At 41.1% G+C, this 20,393-nt stretch overlaps 1 protein-coding gene across 1 annotated transcript in view; it reads right to left on the bottom strand.

Annotated features, from left to right (window-relative positions):
* Positions 1-19,474, bottom strand: part of Tmem182 (transmembrane protein 182) — a 37,876-nt gene extending 18,402 nt beyond the window's left edge. The window contains exons 1-3 of the mRNA XM_057751263.1: positions 19,188-19,474; positions 18,884-18,983; positions 17,330-17,428 (exon numbers count right to left, since the gene is read on the bottom strand). Of these exons, the coding sequence (XP_057607246.1) occupies positions 17,330-17,428; positions 18,884-18,983; positions 19,188-19,319 (331 nt within the window). The 5' untranslated portion in view covers positions 19,320-19,474. The remainder of the gene's footprint in view (positions 1-17,329; positions 17,429-18,883; positions 18,984-19,187) is intronic.
* Positions 19,475-20,393: the final 919 nt, after the last annotated feature.

The following is a 20,393-nucleotide window of genomic DNA, read 5'->3' as shown; positions in this document are numbered from 1 at the left end:
TCTTTGCCTTTTATAGAACTTTATTCCCTTGGAGGTTAAGAATTTTGAGATGGGCACCAAAACCTGACGGTACTTCACAGAAATGAGATTGTCTCATGGAGAAAGTGAGATGAGCCAAAGGCATTCCCAAGGAACCAAAGCTGAAGAGGAAGGACCACAGAGTTTTCAGAAGTAAAAGCACAAGCGGGCCAGGCACTGGCTGCTGAGGTGGCCTTCTGCCAGCACCTGTGGCATGCGTCCACCAGCTGATGTCCCTGAAAGAGGCTGGTCACTGCAGAAACAGGAGCGGGTGGGTTTGGCTGTGAGCCATGTGTGCAAGGAGCAGATCTTAGGAAAGGTGACGGAAGACAAGTGGCCCCTAGAACAAACACGACAGTTGGGACATCTGGGACACCCGTGTCTACTCTGTGGCCAACTTTCTTACAGTGTGTACACACGGTGAACGGCTCTGGGGTCTGTCATCCTAATATATAGGGTTCTGGTAAGTCGCTCATTTTAAAGGAAAGGGACTAAGAGAGAGCAGCACCTGCCACTGTGGGGGACTCTGTGATATTTCCCTGTCTGTTAAATGTGTGCAGCCACCAAGGAGCAAAGCCATTTACTAGAATTTTCATTGCTCCGAGCTCTTACAACAAGAAGAAATCATAGATCTGGCCATGTACTTGGCTAAAGTTTATTCATATAGAGTAGCCCTGTATTTAGGTCCCATCAACATTTGTAATTCGGTGTCTATTATGCAGGCTCAGCCAACTTTTGTTCCCGGCTATGGGATGCTTCTCCAAGCACTGGAATTGTCTAAAAACCATTTACTTCTCCTCCCCTGGAATTCACCTTGATCCCCCATTCTCTCGTCCTTTGCAGAGAAAGCATATGGAAATTTCTAAATCATGCCGGGCTTGTGGGGAATTGCCCATTTTGCTCGCTCCCTTTTATCCATGTGCTCAATATTTACATCTTTTCTTCCACTTAATCTTTGGTCAGCCCATATCAGCAAACCTTCAAGGGGCCAAAGAAAGGCTTCGCTGTGACCCCTGCAGTGAACGTGCAGATTCATACTTGCCCCACTAAGTAAGAGGCATGCTCCTGAACTTCAAAGTCAGCACTTAAGAACCTCAATCAGAAGAACCTGCCAGGGATCTATCTGCCCACTTTGCGGTGTGGAGCCCAAGGGATGCAATGGAAATACACAGTGGTAGCTTTGGCTCACTCTCCTCTTTCTCACTGGCTGTCCTGACGCTACTTGTCATGCGCTCTTTAGAAGTCAGTCTCCCTGGTCTCCTGTTTCTTCTCATAAAGAGGTTGAAGCAGCACCCTCAGCGGTCACCTCCAGCTCTTTTCTATTGAGTCCCAGAAAGTTCACTGTCAACACACCCCTTTGTAAAGATCTGTATGCACAGAATCCCCAAATCTCTACTGGAAAGAAGCAGCTGTCTCCAACTGCCCATTTGTACTGAGGAAACCACTGCAAAGATCCAGCCCAGGGCTCCCCAAGCTTCTCCCCGCACTTTTGCAGGGGAGCTTGCCTAATGCACTCAGCTGCTGCAAAAGGACACAGTTTTGGAAGGCTTCCTTCCCTAGCTGCTGGACATCAGGAGCTGTTAGAGCAAATACCCTCTGATGGAGGAACAACTGTTGCTGCTCTGGAAACAAATTAACAAGCTGATTTCCAAAAATATCCCACAGGCCATGAACTAAAAGCACTAAAGCAAAAGACTGGATGCAGACATAGCCTTTGCCATGGACGGACAGGAGGCAAGAACTTGAAAAATACTTGAAAACCCACTCTAGATAAGGCAAGGCCATTATTAAAGACATGTTTTTATATCTCAGCTTCACTTTCCTCTCAGCGCCCCCAAACTAACTGTGAAGACAGAGAGACACTGACTCACTACCCCAAAACTAAGAGGGAAAACTTGAGACCTTCTTGAATCTTCTAAATGAATGAGCATGTTTTGTTTGAAAGTCTACATCAGTATGAGGAACACACCAATGGTCTTCCTTACAATGTTATAGAAAACTGAAGTTTCCTATTTTTTAAGCCACACCCACAACGAAGTTTCTAAAGACACCTCAGACTGTGGAGAGTTAGAATACTACAGATGGGTAGCCAAATCTTCCATGGACTTTCCATAGTAGCCATATATTGCCTGCCTCTGTATCTAATCTAACACTCTCTCTACTATTATGTAAAAACCATTTTTAATATATACATTTAGCAGATCATTAGTTTTCACCAATCCAAAAGTTAACAATGTCACTATTATTATCTGAAACCTGAATTCTTCTATAACCTTATTATCCAATGTCTTGTTGATCTATTTGATAAGTGCCTTGATTTATTACTTTCTTTAGTTCTATAAATGTGCATGCAATCCCCATCTAGGGTATAACACAGTGTCCAGAACAACCTGAATCTATGTTCTTCAGCCACTTTCATTCATTCTTGGAACAAAGTTACCTATTACCTAATCTTTTGGGAAGTAGAACTTGTTTGTGTTGGTATTGACTATGAAGCAAGTAATGGGAATGGAAGAAGTTAATAATTTAGTAACATTATTGGATGGAAAAATTTAATCCTTATTTCTTTGGTTTCCAAATGGCTGTTTCAAATGCTACCTTGAGGCAATCAAGCCTCGTAGGCAACACATAGAGGCACAGCAGGTGAGCCGGCATGAGCGTTGCATGGAATGTTAGCTTCATGCTTTTTCCTTGCTCCCGCTGATCTATAGAATTATAATCAGAAAGGAAACAGAGATCTTTAATTCCAGCACTCAGGAGACAGAGGCAGACAGATCTTTGGGAGTTTGAGGCCAGCTTGGTCTACAGAGTTAGTTCCAGGACAGACAGGACTCCATAAAGAAACCATGTCTTGAAAAACAAATTATTAAAAAAAAAAGAAAATTTTAAATTTAAAAACTAAAAACTTGTGACGATTTTATACATTGTAAGCGTTAACAGACTTCTATAAGCATATCAAATAAAGAAGAGCTTAAGTAACTGACTACTAAAAAAGTCAGATGATGTCACTTTGACATTTTTTGCTTTTGGCATTTTTGCATTTTCTGATTATTGTTAATTTCATAGGGTCAAGCTCACAATGTCAGCCCTAGAATTCCAGCAGTGCTCATGTTTATTATGTTTTGTAAACTACTATAAGGACTGCGAGGCTTGAAGGCTTCTCTTTATAAAAAGCACTAACTCTCCACTGGAGCCCAGTGACCCGCGATGGGCAGCCATGTCTTTCTGCCTTTGCTTTGTGTCTGTCTCCTTTGCCCCCTTAGATTCTGAGGCAGAGTCCTGTGCACCTAGGTATACAGGTGTGCCAGCCACCTAAGGAATGTGCATTAAGGATGCTAATCCTCTACCTTCAAGGCTCATAAGAATAAGTTATTTCCAAAACTTGATGGTTCATTATAATCAACAATTTGAATTACCAGTTTTCTGATGTCCTGATCCAGATCATGGACAGTATGCAGAGCCTCCCGTGATTGCCCTGAACCTGAAGGGCAGGCATCGCCATCCTGCCTGGCTGGCTGGTTCTTTTCTTTGAGTCATTCTGTCCTACAGTCACATGAATTGATAGATACATATCCTGTGACAAATCAAACCTCCTCACCAGGTAGCTGCGACTTTCTTACTGAAGACAAGCCACTCTCTGCCCCACCCTGGCATCACAATCAGGCAGACTGTTGCCTAACCAAGATGACCAAGATGAACCTCCCAACATCACCCTAGGACTTGGTTAGTCCTTCAGAAAGATGGACTTCGTCGTGACTTTGCTGCTTTTCTCCTACACTGAGAAGAAACTACTTTTCTGTCTTCATCATCTTCTCAATTGGCCTTTGGGGACTCGGTGGCTGTTGGTGGCTCATTAGAACCGCCAGAACTGGGTCTCTGGGCTAAGAGTCCAGTTAGATTAGTGGGCCTGACTAAGAGAAATACAAAACATAAGACATTTCACTTAATAGCCTTTACTGTTGCCCACAAGATGCTAAGCTCCACGATGCCCACTGTCAGTTCCCTGGGCTGGTCCCTGCTCCTCACGCTGATTTCATCAAGGAACATCTTGGGGTTGTTCCTGCACTGACCTGTCCCTCTGTCCTCATTCTGCAAAGAGCTTCCTCTTATTTTGAAGCTTTAAAGCTACATCCATACAATGTTGCTAAATAGGCATTTCTTGCCTTCAACCCCAGACTCCAATCCCAAAGCTGACATAACACTCATTTAGCATGCTCAAATGCTTGCAAAGCCTGCCCAGCCTTCCTCATCTCCAGCACTTGTATCTCCATCTTCCTAGTTGCTAAGGACAAAAAAGAGTTATCATTCAGTGTCCTTTCTGTCACACCCCACATCTAATCCGTCGGTAAATCCTGCCAGCTGTCTCCGTACAATATAACCAACTAGAGAGACCTGGCTCCAGGAAGATGAGTAAACACACTTGTTTCATTCTTTCTGCCAAGCACAACTAAACAGCCTGGATATCACACGTAAAATGAGTGTTAGAAAGACACGTAATGTTAGACACCAGAAAGCAAGCAAGCTAGGGACCTTTGGACTCAAGGAACAGCAGAGTGATGGGTCGCCAGGGCTTTCTCATTGCCCTGTGTGTCCAAGAACTGGAATTAAGAAGAAGCACAGATAGGTAAAAACTGAAAAGACTAGACAATCAATTGTGTATCTCATCCAAAACAGGCCTATGACTCTGGCCAAATGCTAGAGGAAAAGCAGAGAAGCTCAAGAGCACTTCCACCAAACAACATGGGAGAGAGGTTATCTTAGCTCATCCACTCAGCGTCCGAGAAGTCTGGACATTTATACCCTCCAAGTGGCAGGGAGACCACCCCCTGCACGATAACAGTGGAGAGCATGTGGGGTGCCAGGACTTCTCACCATCAGAAACAGACATGAAGCCGAACCTTTCCTCCCAGGATTTGATAGGAGGCTCCTGGAGAGGCAAAGCATTTACCATCCTGCTCCCTTTTCCCAAGCCCTACCCTTGTGTGTGAAGGCTATGGATGGCATTGTACTGTGGGTTAATCCGGCCAGGACAGCATCAGAGGAAGCAAATGTGAGCCCAGACCCTCACTATCTGTCATCGGAACAAGGCACATACACATACAGCTGTCACAGGTTATGGATGGAGAAGCTTAGAGCCACCTCCATGAGTAGTATCAAGAAAACCTGATTTAAGTTACAAGTTTAAACAGGTACATGATTATATAATGGCCTATTCACTAATTGATTCAGTTCCTACGTAAACATCTTTAGTAAAGCGACGATCAGGGAAATTGCGACATTAATGAAAAGCAGAGTCCTTAGACACCAAGGCCACGGTGCAGAGGCTTGTTATCTGATGAAGGCTTTGAAGCTGTTGTTATGGAAACACTTCAGGAACAAATTTGAAAATCCCCGAACCAAATAAAAACTGGAAGGTACAATGAGCATTTTTAAATGAAAACTGAGTTATCTCAAATAACTGAAACCAGAACAATTAATTAATGTGTTAAATATCAGGGTGAAGAAAGGAAAAGAAACACACTTTGAATGCAGTAACAGAAATCCTCTTATCTGCACAAGACTGGAGATAGACTTACAAAGATGATCAGAGAAAAAAAGAGCTGTAGAATTATGACAAAATATGAAGGATCTATGTCTTCTGTATCTTGAAGGTTAAATGAAATAAGACCAGGGTGAAAAAGGCATTCAAAGAAATGATTGCTGAAAGTTTCAAAGTCACCAGAAGATGTAAATGTATAGATCAAAGTAGCCAGGCTAAGCCCAAGGAGCATAAAGCCAAAGAGATTCACAGAGAAACTGTAACAGCAGCAGCAAATGTATCAAACTTCTGGCGCTTGGCAGGAGGCAAAGAAAAGCATATCCAAACGGTTAAGGAGGATAGCTCCTTACACAGACAGAAAAATGGCAGCACTGAATTTATCACAGGCGACAGGGCCTGGAGCACTGGGCATGTCCTTCAAACCCTGAAAGGTAAGAGCTGTGAACTTCAGACTTAACACCCAGAATGAGGAGAGCATTAGGCAATGAGAGAGACACTACAATACTATCAGATAACTAAAAATAGTAAAATCTGTCACCAGCAGAATTGCTTAAAAACACAAAGGGAATCTTCTAAATAAAAATAAAACAACAGTGCTCTACCAAAAAAAGACCAATCATAAAAATATGAACGAGTACAATACCTATTATTTCTCCTCTTGAGTTTTCTAAGTCACATTTGATGATAAATAATTTTTAAAGTAACTTATTGCCTGTGACTCTTAGTATATGTGAAACTTGAAAGACAACTGTCATTGCCATGGTAAAGGAATATAAAGATATATATAAATATAAAGTTTTCCACCACACACCTAAGCCAGTTTCACAATTGGCTATGACAACGTATTTCTTTTAGATATTGAGGAATGACCATTAAGGTATACAAACAGATCAATTGAAAGCCACTATGGGCCAAAACAAAGCTCAGTAGTTAGGAGTGCTTGCTGTTCCTCCTGAAAACCCACGTTTAGTTCCCAGCCCCTTTGTTGAGTTAGTCACAACCACCTGTAAATTTAGCTCCAAGGGATCCTACTTCCTTTTCCTTTCTCTGCAAGGGTGCAAACACATGTATATGTGGCATATTTACAATGCATACATATAAATAAAAAGAAAGTTTAATACTACTATAAATAAGTCTACAGTAAATGTCTGTGTTGGGGTTCTGGGATACACAGAGCACAAGGAGTTTACAGAACTGTAAAACAACTCTAGGTCACACCGTAATGACGGTGTGTGTGATAATACATTTGCTCAACCTTATAGAATACATAAACATAAAAAGTAAACCTTAGTGGAAGTTATAGGTTTTAATTACTAATGATGTATATATTATAACGAACGTGCTTTGCTATGGAATAAAGTAAAAGGAAATATTGTGTAGATGAAAAAAGAGAAATTCTGTACTTTCTACTTATTTTTCTATAAATATGAAACAACTCTACAGTATTCGTAACAAAGAGAGCTGAAACAATTGTTGACACACTGTCAAATAATCAGCCCCACAAAGCACCCAGACATCAGCTCAAAATATATTATGACTTAACTGCAAGCTTGAAAATATTCTACTATTAAAAGAAAACACGAAGTTCTTCAAGACCTAAAGACTAGGGAACAGCCCTTAAACATGATGCCAGAAGCATGGTCTTTGCAATTAAATCAATAAGATAAGCTTCATCAAAATCTATCACTTTTACAGATGTTCCTAAAAATCCCATTAAAACAATAGAAAAATATTTATAAAGGTCTATATAATAAATAATTCATATTTAAGACAATAAAAATAGTTCCAACATCCAATGGTAAAAGGCAAATAATCCAGCTGGAAATGGGGAAAAACACAGAGACAGCTTACTACTGAGGACTTGTGGGCAGTGTATTCCAGTATATGGAACACTGTGCACATGACAGTTAGGGACAGAAAAGATTCTGTGGCTACTAGAATGTTCAAAGTCAAAACTAGTGACAAAGTGTTGGTGGACATGTAGATACCCCGTTTCACCCCACACTGCTTCTGAGCTTGTGAAATGGTACAGCTGTACAGGCAAAGAGTTTGGTAGCTTCTGAGACACATGAACACTCACCAGCTGTGGTGTGCATCTGAGATCATGGCACTGGAGAGGCTGGGACAAAATAATATTGAGTTTGAGGCCAGCCTCGCTGGACAGTATTCTGAATCTCTATAGTCAAAACAAATTTATATATATATAAACTTTCACTTACTGTGTGGTCATTGTACTACTGGGTTAAAAGTGTTCATATGTGCAAAATAATACACATTCTTTTTAATCACCCAAACTCAAAATATCTCAAATGCCTTGAAGTTGGGTATTGAATAAACAAAGTACTTAGCAACCAAAAGTAGTGAACTATTGATGCATGCAATAACTGGAGGGATGTCAAGGGCATGAGCATTAAATAAACGCAGCAAGTGTAAGGTTCTATACTATATCACTCCCTTTACTAATATTGAACTGATAAAACACAGTGATATAGCACATTAGCATTAGGGAAAGCTAAGGGCTGGGATGGCGAAAGATAGAAGAGTGAAGGAGTTCAGGGTGAAGAAACTCATAAAGATTCCCTGATCCTGCCTGGGGATTGTGGGTGGTGATCACACCATGCACATCTACTTGTGTGATAAATGATATGGACACACCAAGTCTCCCTATCTATGTCAGTTTCCTGGACTGGACTTGCACTATTCCAGTAGAAGATGTTGATGAAGAAGGAAGTCAAGTTGAAAGAAAGAGGCAGCCTCTGTGTTATCCTCACGATCACCTGTGGGAGTGTAGAATCTGTAAAATGTGCACAGACATGTTTATCATAGAAAAAGACACAATGCTTAGAATCTGATCTAAAATAGTACTGTGCCCATTTGAATAAGAGAGGAGAGGCCTCCACAGGCTCATGTTGGAATACTTGGTCGGCAGTTGGTGGAACTGTGTGGGAAGGATTAAGAGGTATGGCCTTTGGAAGGAGGTGTGCCACTAGGGGTGAGCTTTGAGGTTTTCAAAAGACTAGGGGTCGGTCTGAGTTAAGTCTCTCTGCCTCCAACTTGGATATGAAGACATTAATTAGCTTTCGGTTGTTCCTGCTGCTACACTTTTGCTATGTCGGCATGGACTCTAACCCTCTGAAACCATAAGCCCCAAATTAAAAACTTGCTTTTATAAGTATCCTTCCTCATGGTATTTTTTATCACAGCAATAGAAAAGTAACTAGGACAAGAACAGTGGATTATTCCTAGAAAGGGAACAAATACAATGAATATTGAGCCTGGGTGATAGCAGTCTATATATACTCTTTCTTTGTAAATATCTGAATATGTCCTATAATAAAATAGTGGCATACACCTGTAATCCCAACACTCCACAGATGGAAGCAGGAAGATCAGGAGTTCAAGGTCATTTTCAGCTTCTTAGGGAGTTTGAGGCCAGCCTGAGCTACATTAATCTCTAAAAATAACATAATTAAACTCTAAAATATAATCAAGATGCTTCATCACAGACTGGTATTTTAAGTTACATAACTATCCAGACACATATAGGGTTTTGATGTTGTTGATGATAATGCTCTATTTGGCTTCGTTTTCTTCTTATGATACGTTCATTTAAAATAAGTATTTAATGTTTGTTAAATAATCAACATAGGACTCTACAAAATTAGACATATGTTCACATCTTAATATTCTGTCCCTAGTTTTCTGAAATATAGAAAACTTCCTAATTAGGGCCCTGACTTCAGTTGTTTTTCAACTGTTTACAGAACTGCAAAGCCCTTGTAAGTCAGATCTATGCTTCCACTCCTCCTTCTAAAGCCAGCATCCTCTCCATGCCCACTCTCCCTCTCCACCCAGCATTGGTCTCTCCATGATGCCCTCACTCACTCCCATCCGGCTGGCTCTATCTCGTTCTCTGTGCATTAGGCACACTGTGGCCTGGGTCCTGATTCTCCTTTCTGAAATGCATTTCTCTGGCTACAGGTCATTCATGGGCAGAGATTATTTTCTCAGAGGCTTTCTCCTGACTATACCTCCCCGCACTAGAATGATAAATATTTCTTTTGTTCTTGTTGCTTTGCTGCTAAAACCACCAGAACCTACACAAAAAAAATGTCGGCACAATATAACATGTGCTCAACAAACATTTGTTGAATGAATCTCAACCAATATTACCAGATAAAGAAGGCCAAATTTTAGCCATGACACATGGCATACTATTAAATGATGAAGCTACTAGCAGAATGGCAATTGTGACGACAAGAAAAATTTACTCTATCTGAAAACTCTACAAAATGCCTGATGTGGACACACACATGTGAGACACAGGACAGGAAACATTCCACTAGGGAGAAGCCACGATGAGTGCCTCTGGCCTGGCAGTGTCCTATTCCGGGAATTCCAAACGGGCAACGTCACAGGAAGAGCTGACATTTATTGGATAACGGTATGGCAACTGTTTTGCTAAGTACTTAAGCTGCCATCACTGTTCACTTTACTCACAGCTGCATGAAGTGGTTTCTATTTTTACGGCCGTTTGTAAAAGAAGCTGCTGTCTGTGCTCTTAGTTCGAGCATGGGGCCAGAGACTGGGCATTGGTTAGAAGCTGGGCCTAAACTCCAACAGAAGCTGGACAAATGCCAGTCCCTATGTGACACTCTCTCTGTACAGCCTACATCTAGTCCCCAAAGGAGGCAATTAGGCCTTGAGACATTTCAGCTGCCCAACAGAACCTATTGCAGCCGAGCCCTCCCTTTCCTGTTGCTTAGAAACTATCCACCCCAATCACTTCCACAACCATTTACATCCATCAGAGCTCTGTTCTGGATAATTCTACTTTGGTTTTTAGTTTCTAATTTAGCTTTGCCTTATAGATACATGTATGAGGGCAAGGATTTCAGGCTTATCCTGAAGCATTCAGAATAGTGCAAGGTATACTATAGACACTTAGTAATTTAAAAAAAAAATGTTCCAGTTAATACTTTGATACTGGCTTCAAAGAAAAGGCTTCAAACTGGGAGACAAAGCAATGATATTTAAAGACAAGAGGCCTAGGTGAGTTCCCTGTTCCCCTTGGGGCTGTATATTGTGATGAAGGAAGACAAAAGGGGAGTAGCCATTACCATGTGGTGGTGGGCTGGGGACTGCGTGCAACCAGGCAGCATGCAGATAGGATGTGCATAGGATTCAAACTTGGATCAAAATATTTAGGAAAAAGGCAATAATTTTAAGGGACTATGAATAAGAACAAAATTATAAATGTCCAGTGCAGACACAAAATACTCTAGTCATTCTTTCCAGACAACACAGCATAGAGAATACTGATAAAGCTGTCACATCCATTAGAACTATAAGTCACTAGGAAATCATTTAAAGAATATGGAATGATGTACTCATTTCTTTGGGGAAAAAAAAGATATGATTTTATATAAAGGACTTGAGTAGCCATGAATGTTGATGTTCATGGGGTTGGTCCTGGAACCAATGTTCCTACATTATTGAGGAACAAGTATGATGCCAAAACACTTATGCCTTGGGCTGGAAGTGTTAGGAACGAATGCCTAAGAGTCCCCAGTGATCTCGTCAGGGGACATTTTGTATGTGTGTGCCAACACCATCTCCATTGCCCAGGATGCTTGTCAATATCTAGAGACAATTTGTAATAGTCACAAGTGAGGGGGTCCCTACTGGAATCCACTAGGAAGCCATTATAGACCATTGAGCAAGGTGCCGGATAGTCCCCAGAGCAAAGAATCAGCCTGGCAACAGTGCAAAGATGCCAAGATTAAAAAACCCAGCTGTGCCGCTCATCTTGAGAAGGGGATTCCACTCGTGAGTGCCACAGCCATTTCTGCAGATACACATAGAGCCTGGAGTCTGTCCTCCCGAAAGAAAGCCAAGCTACACTGCTGTGACTCCAGTCTTATCTCCCGAAAGCAACCTCCCAGTCCAAGGAACTCATGAATAAACCACAGATAATACAAAATAGCTTCCTCTCAGAGAGTAATTTTTAACTACAACTTTGATGCTGGGCCATGGATGTGCAGAACTGATGCTATCTTCAAGGATGGGTAGTGGAGAAGCTCAGTGTGGTGGTGTGGGGGTGGTACTCACACCAGAACCACTGGGAGCCTATGTTTGGGGCAGGAGGCAGAGCTCACACTGAAAGATCACTGTTAATCAGGTACTGCAGAAACCTTGAAATATATGATGAATCTGTGATCATGGCTGTGTGGGGCCAGATGCTTTTATGCATAGTAGAAAATCAAGTTGACATTAATGTATTTCCAAATACTATGGACTTGGCCTTATTGGAGAAACCTGACTAGAAAGACTTTCTATTCTATGCAGTACAGATCTTTTTCTACTTAGCTAAGTCTGAAGTGTTTAAAATACTTATGTTTAGGAAATTAACCATAATTGACATCTATGAACATGCAGAAAATTAATAAAGAAACACTCCAGAAAGTTGACCTACAAGTTGAGGATGGGAGAGACATCCTGATGAGAGAGTTAGATCCCAAGGATTTGCCAGTGTGTCTCCTAAACACTTGAAGCATTTACCTTATTCATACCTTGAGTTCATTCCTGTGCTAGATCAAAGAGCCAAATGCCAGGATATTTATTTCTAAATACCATTCTGTTTCGTGCTGTACAGTAAAATGAGTTTATGTGTGTGTGTGTGTGGTTGCTTTTGTAAAGTCCCTCAGTCATCCTGTTCTTATGGTGGCTATTCCAAGTCGCAGTGTTAGCTAACTGCATGGCTCTCAACTTTCCCACTGCACATTCCTTACCAATCCCTGGAAGCTTCTGCATTCCCAGCACTCTGTGGCCCCACCCTCTTATGAGGGGCAAGGCTTCTTAACATCTCCCTTGGGAGGAGAAAAAGGAAGGGCAAGCATAGAGTGGGACTTGGCTCTCAGGTGGATTAGGAGGTGATAAAATGCACAGGAACTGGAAATGAGTTCCCCAGAGGGGGTGAGAAGGTCAATACCAGAAAAAGAGCCTCAAGTTCAGTCCCAGAATGGGCAACGAGCCAGCATGCACTGTAGAGCAGAGGTCTGGGCTTCCAGGGTGGAACCAGCAGGGCAGGCAGGTTGAGGGGAAGAAGGGCTCAGAAACAGCAGTCTTGATGGGCATCTACAGTGGAACCCTTGGTAGGAAGGGGCTGCTATGGTCACTAGAGCAACTGCATTATTACCTCCTGATCCAGTTCCTTCCCGTGCCTCTTGTTCCCCTTTCATTCTGCTTTCTTCATGAAGGATTATGCCTCCTTGCTCGCCCCACTTGCTGCCCCCTAGAACAAGGCACTACACTGACTGCAAATGTGTCTGCAATTCTGATGTCCCTTCATTTTGTGCTATTTATCCTTTTTGCTTCTTGCCCTATGTACAACTTACACATCCTGCCTGCGCTTATTTTCTGAAAACTTGCTCATAATATCATAACTCTCTCCAGGCCTTTCTCACCACTAACTGCTGTGCTAATCGATGCGTTTTAGGAACGGACTCGGTATTTCGAGCTACTTACTTCCAAACAGGTTCCACCATCAACTCAAATACATCTAATCTCAAACTGAGGACACCTCTTCCACTTCTAAACATGCCCCCTTTTCTCTGTCCTCATATTCTGTCCCTATCACAGTTCCTTAATTGAAGTCATTTGGTGTTCAGTACTCATGGGCAGGCACCTGGTCACACAACCTAACAGCAAAAACAAAGAAAATCTATTTCCATATTTTGATCCACCACTCAAAGACCTGGAACCATAATCTGAAGAATTACTAAAATGATGATAAACTTTACATACATGTAATTGTTTTTCATCTACGGGCAGCAGCAAATGCTTAAATTTTTGAGAAATCATTAGGTAAAAATGGGCTGGAGAGATGGCTCAGCAGTTAAGAGCACTGACTGTTATTGCAGAGGTCCTGTCTTAATTTGGTATGCCATGGTTTGTTGACTCCCATGGGAGGCCTTACCCTCTCTGAAAGGAGACAGAGGACTGGATGGGGGGTGGGTAGAAGGGAAATGGGGGGAGAGAACAGGAGGAGAAGAGGGAGGGGAAACTGTGGTTGATATGTAAAATAAAAAATAAATAGAAACCCTGTGGTATACAGATAGACAGACAGACACAGAGAGAGAGAGAATAAAAACAGGAGAAGGAGGGAAGGCAGGAAAGAAGGAAGGGACTAAAGGAGGGAGGGACAGAGAGAGATGAGACGGAAGAAGAGAAGGTGGGGGAGATGGGAAGGAAGGAGGGAGGAAAGGGAGCCCGTGTGTAGCCCTGTGGCAGTGTGTGAGCTTAGAATGTATACTGCTCCAGCAACAGCGAGAACGAAGAAAACCAAGTCTGTTATTCAGTTTTAATTTTTTTTTTACCTGAAAAGAAAGTGGTTTATTACTGAAAGTATTTGATCGATTCATCTATGATTGTACACACTAGGGATATGCTCTACCGCCGAGCCTAGCCAAGCCTCCAACTTCTAAATGTGAGTTTGATATAGAGTAATAATTCTCCACAAAATTATAAGCATTTCCCAGCTATGAAGCACTGATTTCTAGAGACATCAATATGAACAAAAATGAAACTAGAAAATAAAGCAGACTAGTCTGCTCTGTGCTACTGTGGAGCTAGAAGAAGCAGAGGGAAGTGATGACACCAAGCATAAAAACAAACACTTAGCTATGGGGAGGGGTGCCAGAGACTATGGGGACACCAATGTAGGGAAATAACAATACAATAAGAACTGAATCATCACCAGATGATACAAATAAGTGAACCAGGATGACTGTAAGCATGAAACAGCCAGAAAATCTAAACCTTGGCAGATCTCCAACAGACTATTAAATTCACGAGCCTGTTTCAAACACTGAGAATTAAGCCAACCTCACCAAGCTTGGACAATTTAATTGTTCTGTTACATATATTTGAGAATGAATGATTCTCAGACTATGTCTTTGAGAGCTAAAAAGTATTTAAAGGAAACACTGAACTAGATAGCCAAATGTATACCCAGGTTCAGGTCAGAGGAAGAAGAAGCAAGCACACATTCTTACTGCCGCTCATTTGATTCTCTTTTTGGTCCTCTGAGATGGGGACTGGCTATGTCATCCAGACTAGTCTCGAGTTCCTCTGCCTCCCAATTACAGAGGAGTGCTACCAAATGTGATCTCATGGCTCGTCACCCTAAGCAGCTGTGCTTACCCTTTCACTATGGTTCTATCTAACTGCAGCGAAACAGAAGTCAGAGACTTGGGTCTTGGTGCTAGTTCCGCCAACGACCAGCTGTGCGAGCATGTGCGGCTACCCTTTGCACACACAAGGCAACACTGACCAAGCGTTCTTACAAAAGCTCAGGTGAGTGAAAACTCATATTAACAATTTTCCTGGCCATGATGTTTGAAATTTTATAAACAATACCTCCAATTTACTGAAAATGACTGAAATACCTGGTAATTATGAAGCTACATAGAGCTACCTACAAAATAGCTTTGGGGTCTGGGGAAGACAAGTCTCATCAACTAGGAAACACAAAAGTCAGGTTGGCTGCTGTTCAGGAAATCTAGGCCATTCTCTTGTTCACCATTATGAGAAGAAATGAATGGATATCTTATTTTGTTCTAGAACATATTGTTGTTCAACTTAGCCATTCTTACTCAGTGTTCAATAAAATTGCTTAAAGTGGATACAGAGTTACATATGGATGCCAAGCAAGAGTTTGGTAATTTTTTTAAAAGTTGGATATAATTTTGTCACTGGATCCAAATTACTGGCACAATAATTACATGTGGTGCTACATAATAATTCTAAGCATAATTGCAGTGGGGTTTCCATGACATGCATTTACTCTCCATCTCCAGCCTAATTATTATGTACATATGACGATACTTTATCCTTCTATTCTCCAGTATCTCCTTAAAGTGCATAAGTTTTGAACAGATGGTGTCTGTAATGCCTCTCTCACTGAAGGATCTTAACCTGTTAATGATAATGATGATACTCATAATAATGTAATGACCATAAGTTCTGGAAATCCAACCTCATATTACCTCTTAGTTCATTTTATAAATCTAAAAACGGGGGTGAAGGGACAACTTTGTGACTTTCCTGTAGCCAAGTAACTCTCTGTACTCTTGCCTGTCACATTCATCTCTTCTGCTATCAGTGAGCATGTCTGCTTCCCACAGGTCACGGGAGCCTTGTGAGGTAAGAAGGAGATGTCTTCCCAACTTTTCAATTGGAAGAGAACACATATTCATTGTTCAAGGCCATGGTCTTTTAGACTGTGTGGACAAGCACAGACACAGGTAACTTCCTCTTCCTTCCTATATAGATTAGACACTTATTCCAAAAAGTGTCATGGGCTGCCACAAAGGCAAATGTCACTGCCTTTTATAAACACAAAATCATAATGTATGCATTTCTGACAGAAAGAAGAAAGCTGGATGAATCGGGAAGCCTGCAAAAGCCTCTGAAGATTCGGGACAGTTAATGCTGTGTGTCAGACTATGGTGTCTGAGCCAAATAAGAGTTTACATATCCTGCAAAGGACCACTTATTTAGATTCGACTGACACCTGGGATCAACTGACTCTGGTTTGAGTATAACAGATCACTCTCATAAGTGGATGGGCCTCATTCAATAATGTGAAAGTCTTAAGAACAAAGACAGGCTTTCTAAGAAAGAAAGACACAATATAACAGCTTGATGGGCGTGTCCATCCTGCCAGGTTCCTCAACAGACTTCAGACTTCCTGGGCCCTCAATTACCTGAGACAAATCCTTAATATCAATAGACAGACATGCAGGCAAGCAGACAGACAAATAAATAGATAAATGACAGCCATAGATATGTGGGTGGATATATATATATCCACATATATATATATATATATCCTCCATCAGCCCCAACTTCCTCAAGTTGTGAGCTGTAAATACTCAGAAAAGCAATATGCCCCTACCAACCATGCCCACATAACTTATTCTTGTCAGTCAATAAATGATACAGCATAGCAAGTATTTAAATAGCAGTTGAATATTTATTGGGTATGATAAAAAATCTAGACATGGCCTAAAGTATAAAGACTGAAGTGTCCACGTTATAAGCAAATTATACACCACACTATATGTGAGATTTTAATACCTTCGGAATTAGATTTCTATGAGAGTTTCTGGAACCAATTCACCAAGCATACAGGAAGAGATATATATGTAATTGGTTCTGCTCTATAGAACTCTGGTTAATATTATTTTATACAAAACATTACACAAATTAGGATTCCTTTTCAGAACAGTACATTTGACACTTTCAAGTACTGATACTTGGTACCCATCCTTCATTTAATTATCAAAACCAATGTTTTTAATATGATTTCCAGTTAATTCTGTTGATGGTCAAACATTCCCAACCGAATTAAGTCACTTTCTATGAACAAGGTAGTATAATCAGATTTCATGTGTAACAATTACAGAAGAAAATTTAAGTAGGATGTATACTACAATACTTATCTAGGAAGCAGCTCTTCCTGGTAAACATCACTGTCTTCCAGTTCAAAACCACATTTTAAATTATTTTCCTGAGTGAATTGAGTGAACCACAATAGCTCCAATTTTAGATCAAAGCTGGATTCTAATTAAATGTACAAATGGTGTGTTAAAATATTAATGCTTTATATTTAGCAAGTTAATATCAGATGAAGCATTATAATCACAGATGTCATATTATTTTTAATTGTTTGTAAAACTTTTGCAGCCAGGGGTCAGGGATACTTACTAATAGCAGAATCGTAGGAAGTAGAGTTGTGCTCACCCCTCATGAAGGGGTAAGGAGACAGGTACGCGTGTGTGCAGTTCTTGGATGGCGGCTGATTGGCTAGGGAGAAAGGCACAGGAATGCTGTCCATTACTGAAGATTCAGAGATGACTCATGCCTAATGAAACGGGAACCCAGGAACCAGGGACACAGAAGCAAAACAAAACTGCTACCTACTGACAAGCCCAGAGAGCTGCCAGGGATGCAAACTCTGCTGGAAAACATGGGGAACGTGGAAGGAGGGTTTTCAAAAACAACTAGAATTCAACGGGAGGAACACAAGTTCCCACAAGACCTAGACTACAGGCAAAGTGCTGCACCTGTTTTCACATATTCTTCCTACCAACACGATGCCTGGCACACAGGAGATATTAAAACATGGTTGTCTTAGAAATGTAGTAAAGTTAGGTTTGACCTTGACTAGTTCAGACGAACAGAGAATCTCCTCTACACCCCTAATGTTAGGGAAACGATACAAATGATGGAACATTAAAATTAAGAATTCAAACAAAATATCAGCATTTGAGGAAACCACAAGAATCACTTTTAAAGCCTATGAAAGCATCAATTTGTTCCATGGGTGTTTAGATTTCAAAATCTGAGTCTGTATTCTAACAGGGGTCAAGATGGCAGAATATCTAAGAAAGGTCTGAAGTCACCGGAGACCTAAACAATCTGGTGACAAGTTGCAGGACACAAAAAGAGCAAGGCTGGGGGTGGGAGGGGTTCAGGAGGATTCGAAAATACGACAATAATCTCAGCCTTTCCTACGCTGTAGGCTGACTTTAGGCTGACTAGTTCTTTCATTTAGAAGATAATAAAGAGGCTGCTAGTTATAGCCAATGAATTGTTTCTCCAAGATAAATACAGCAGAAGAAACACAGTTCAAGGAATGCACCATACTCTTCAAGTTACTGGACTTCAAAGCGGAACTTTACGTTTCCCTAGAAGAACGCGGACATAAAAGGAAGGCATTTCTTGATATTGCCTACAAACTTGGGTGAAGCCCAACTACAGCGGCTTTCATCTGCTACCACTGGTAATTAAGTTTCATTACAAAAAAAAAAATAGATTAAAAAAAACTTTTAAGCTATGAATATAAAATAATACCTCTATTTCTGGGCTTTTGTATTTGAAATTTCAGTTTATAGCCAAATGAGTTTCCAAAACACTGATTTGAAACATACCAATAATAGACACTTGAAAAGAAACTACCATGGACAAAATCTGCTTTTTTTTTTTTAATTAGAGGCAGTATATTTTAAATATGGGCAGAGAAACAGCAGGTACTCCTGTTTTATTATAAGTATTCAGACTCTTCCTTTTATGAGAGAAGAAAAATTATTGCTAGAGACATTTCTCCTGTTAAGGATTCTGTTCATGACCCTTTTGGTGGCATCGTCCTGAGACTGCACATTTAGGAATCCAATCCGCTTGAATGGGACAGGTACTAAATAAGAAGCTGCTTGTTTTTGTCTCAGATAAAGGGGGCAGAACAAGGCTGGCTGCACTTACTGTACCAGAACTTCCAGATGTTGGAGTTGTTCTCTTCCACGATGCCACTGAACCAGCACCTCCAGAAGAATCCTTCGTGGTGAAAAGTGATGTTCTCTATCTGCACAGAAAACAAGTGACCTGCAGTCAACTTTAAGAGCATAATCAAGTCTGCTATGCCTTAATACCTGTGATCTCCGATAATGATGACCACTAGATCCCTACAGAGCTCCCTATGAAGAAATAGATACCCCATCCCCCGACTACTCTTCAAGACGGTGCCCAAGGCTGCCCTCAACTGAGATATTTTGAAGAAGAAACGCACATTCTGTTCACCTGAACACCTGCCCACTTCAGTCGCGAGAAGCCAATAATCCGATCCAAAAGCGACCAAAAACAGCAAAACCCCCAAGGCTCCGAAGAGGGCCCCAAAGAAAATGGCAACATTTAGTCTCATTTTCCAATTGACTAGTTTCCTTTCAAATAAAAGAACAAATTGTAAACAGTCAACTTCTCAATAACAGCAAAGAAAGAATGCCACTCTTGAGTCGGGAAGACCTCGGGTCCTCGCTCGCGCTGTGGAGGCTTCTCATTTCCACCCTGTCCCTTTGCTCTCCCTGGAGGGGCTCCAACCCAGCAGCTGAGAATGGCTGGCTATTTTAAGATACTGATTGAGAAGCTTTCTTCTCCCGTGGGGATCAAAAAATAGCTGACCTTCCCCTGACTATAAAGAGACGAACCAGGCAGGAGCAGGCTGGGATTATCATCCTCGCTGTTGGGTAATCCATACAAGTGGAGAAAACAAGGAACCACAAGGAAGCCATTGGGTTCTGGCCTCTTCTTTAGTGTCTGAACAGGTCCCTCCTAGGCTAAAATGGGCACCACAACCTCGAGAAACTTGAGAGGCCCCTGAAAATGTTGATCACCACTCCCAGGAGCCACAAAGAGCTCTCAAAAACAATGGGATTTGTAATTAACGTCTTAATTACTTGTGGACATTCAGGGAAGGGGAAACCTAGGCTTGGTTTAGGTTCATAACTCATCCGTTCAAATGCCATCAAAAAGATCATTTATAGGCATGGCAGCAGAACTTCTGAAAGAATAAAAATTAATGATAATAAGCATCCTGTAGGGATGTAAAAACCTGTTCTTCAGTGACTAAAAGCAATATTTTCTAAATAAGTAGCCCAAAGCTGAATTAAAGTCTCACAAATGTATTGTTTTCTATATTTCTTTCTTTCGTCTACATCTTTAATATCTAATTTTCTCAAAATGTAAAACATTCCTGCTATTTATGCAGAATAGAAAGAACTCTTGTGTTTATTTGAGTCCTGGGTCCTTAATGTTTGTTTTGTTTTCATATCTAAATACACCAATGTCTCTAAAATGTGTGCTCTTTATGCTTCAGACTGTCAGTTTGGCTACTGTCTCATTGATTCTCAAGAAGACCAGGGTCCCTTCAATCCCTTAAGGAGATATCTAGGGACTTACAGCTTCCTTCAACTCTTCGCCCCTCCCTTCAACCCTGATG

The sequence above is a fragment of the Chionomys nivalis genome, chromosome 19 (genome assembly GCF_950005125.1).
Source record: "Chionomys nivalis chromosome 19, mChiNiv1.1, whole genome shotgun sequence".
NCBI classification, from domain to species: domain Eukaryota; kingdom Metazoa; phylum Chordata; class Mammalia; order Rodentia; family Cricetidae; genus Chionomys; species Chionomys nivalis.
The sequence above is the reverse complement of the archived record's forward strand: the minus strand, read 5'-3'. Positions and strand labels throughout refer to the sequence as shown.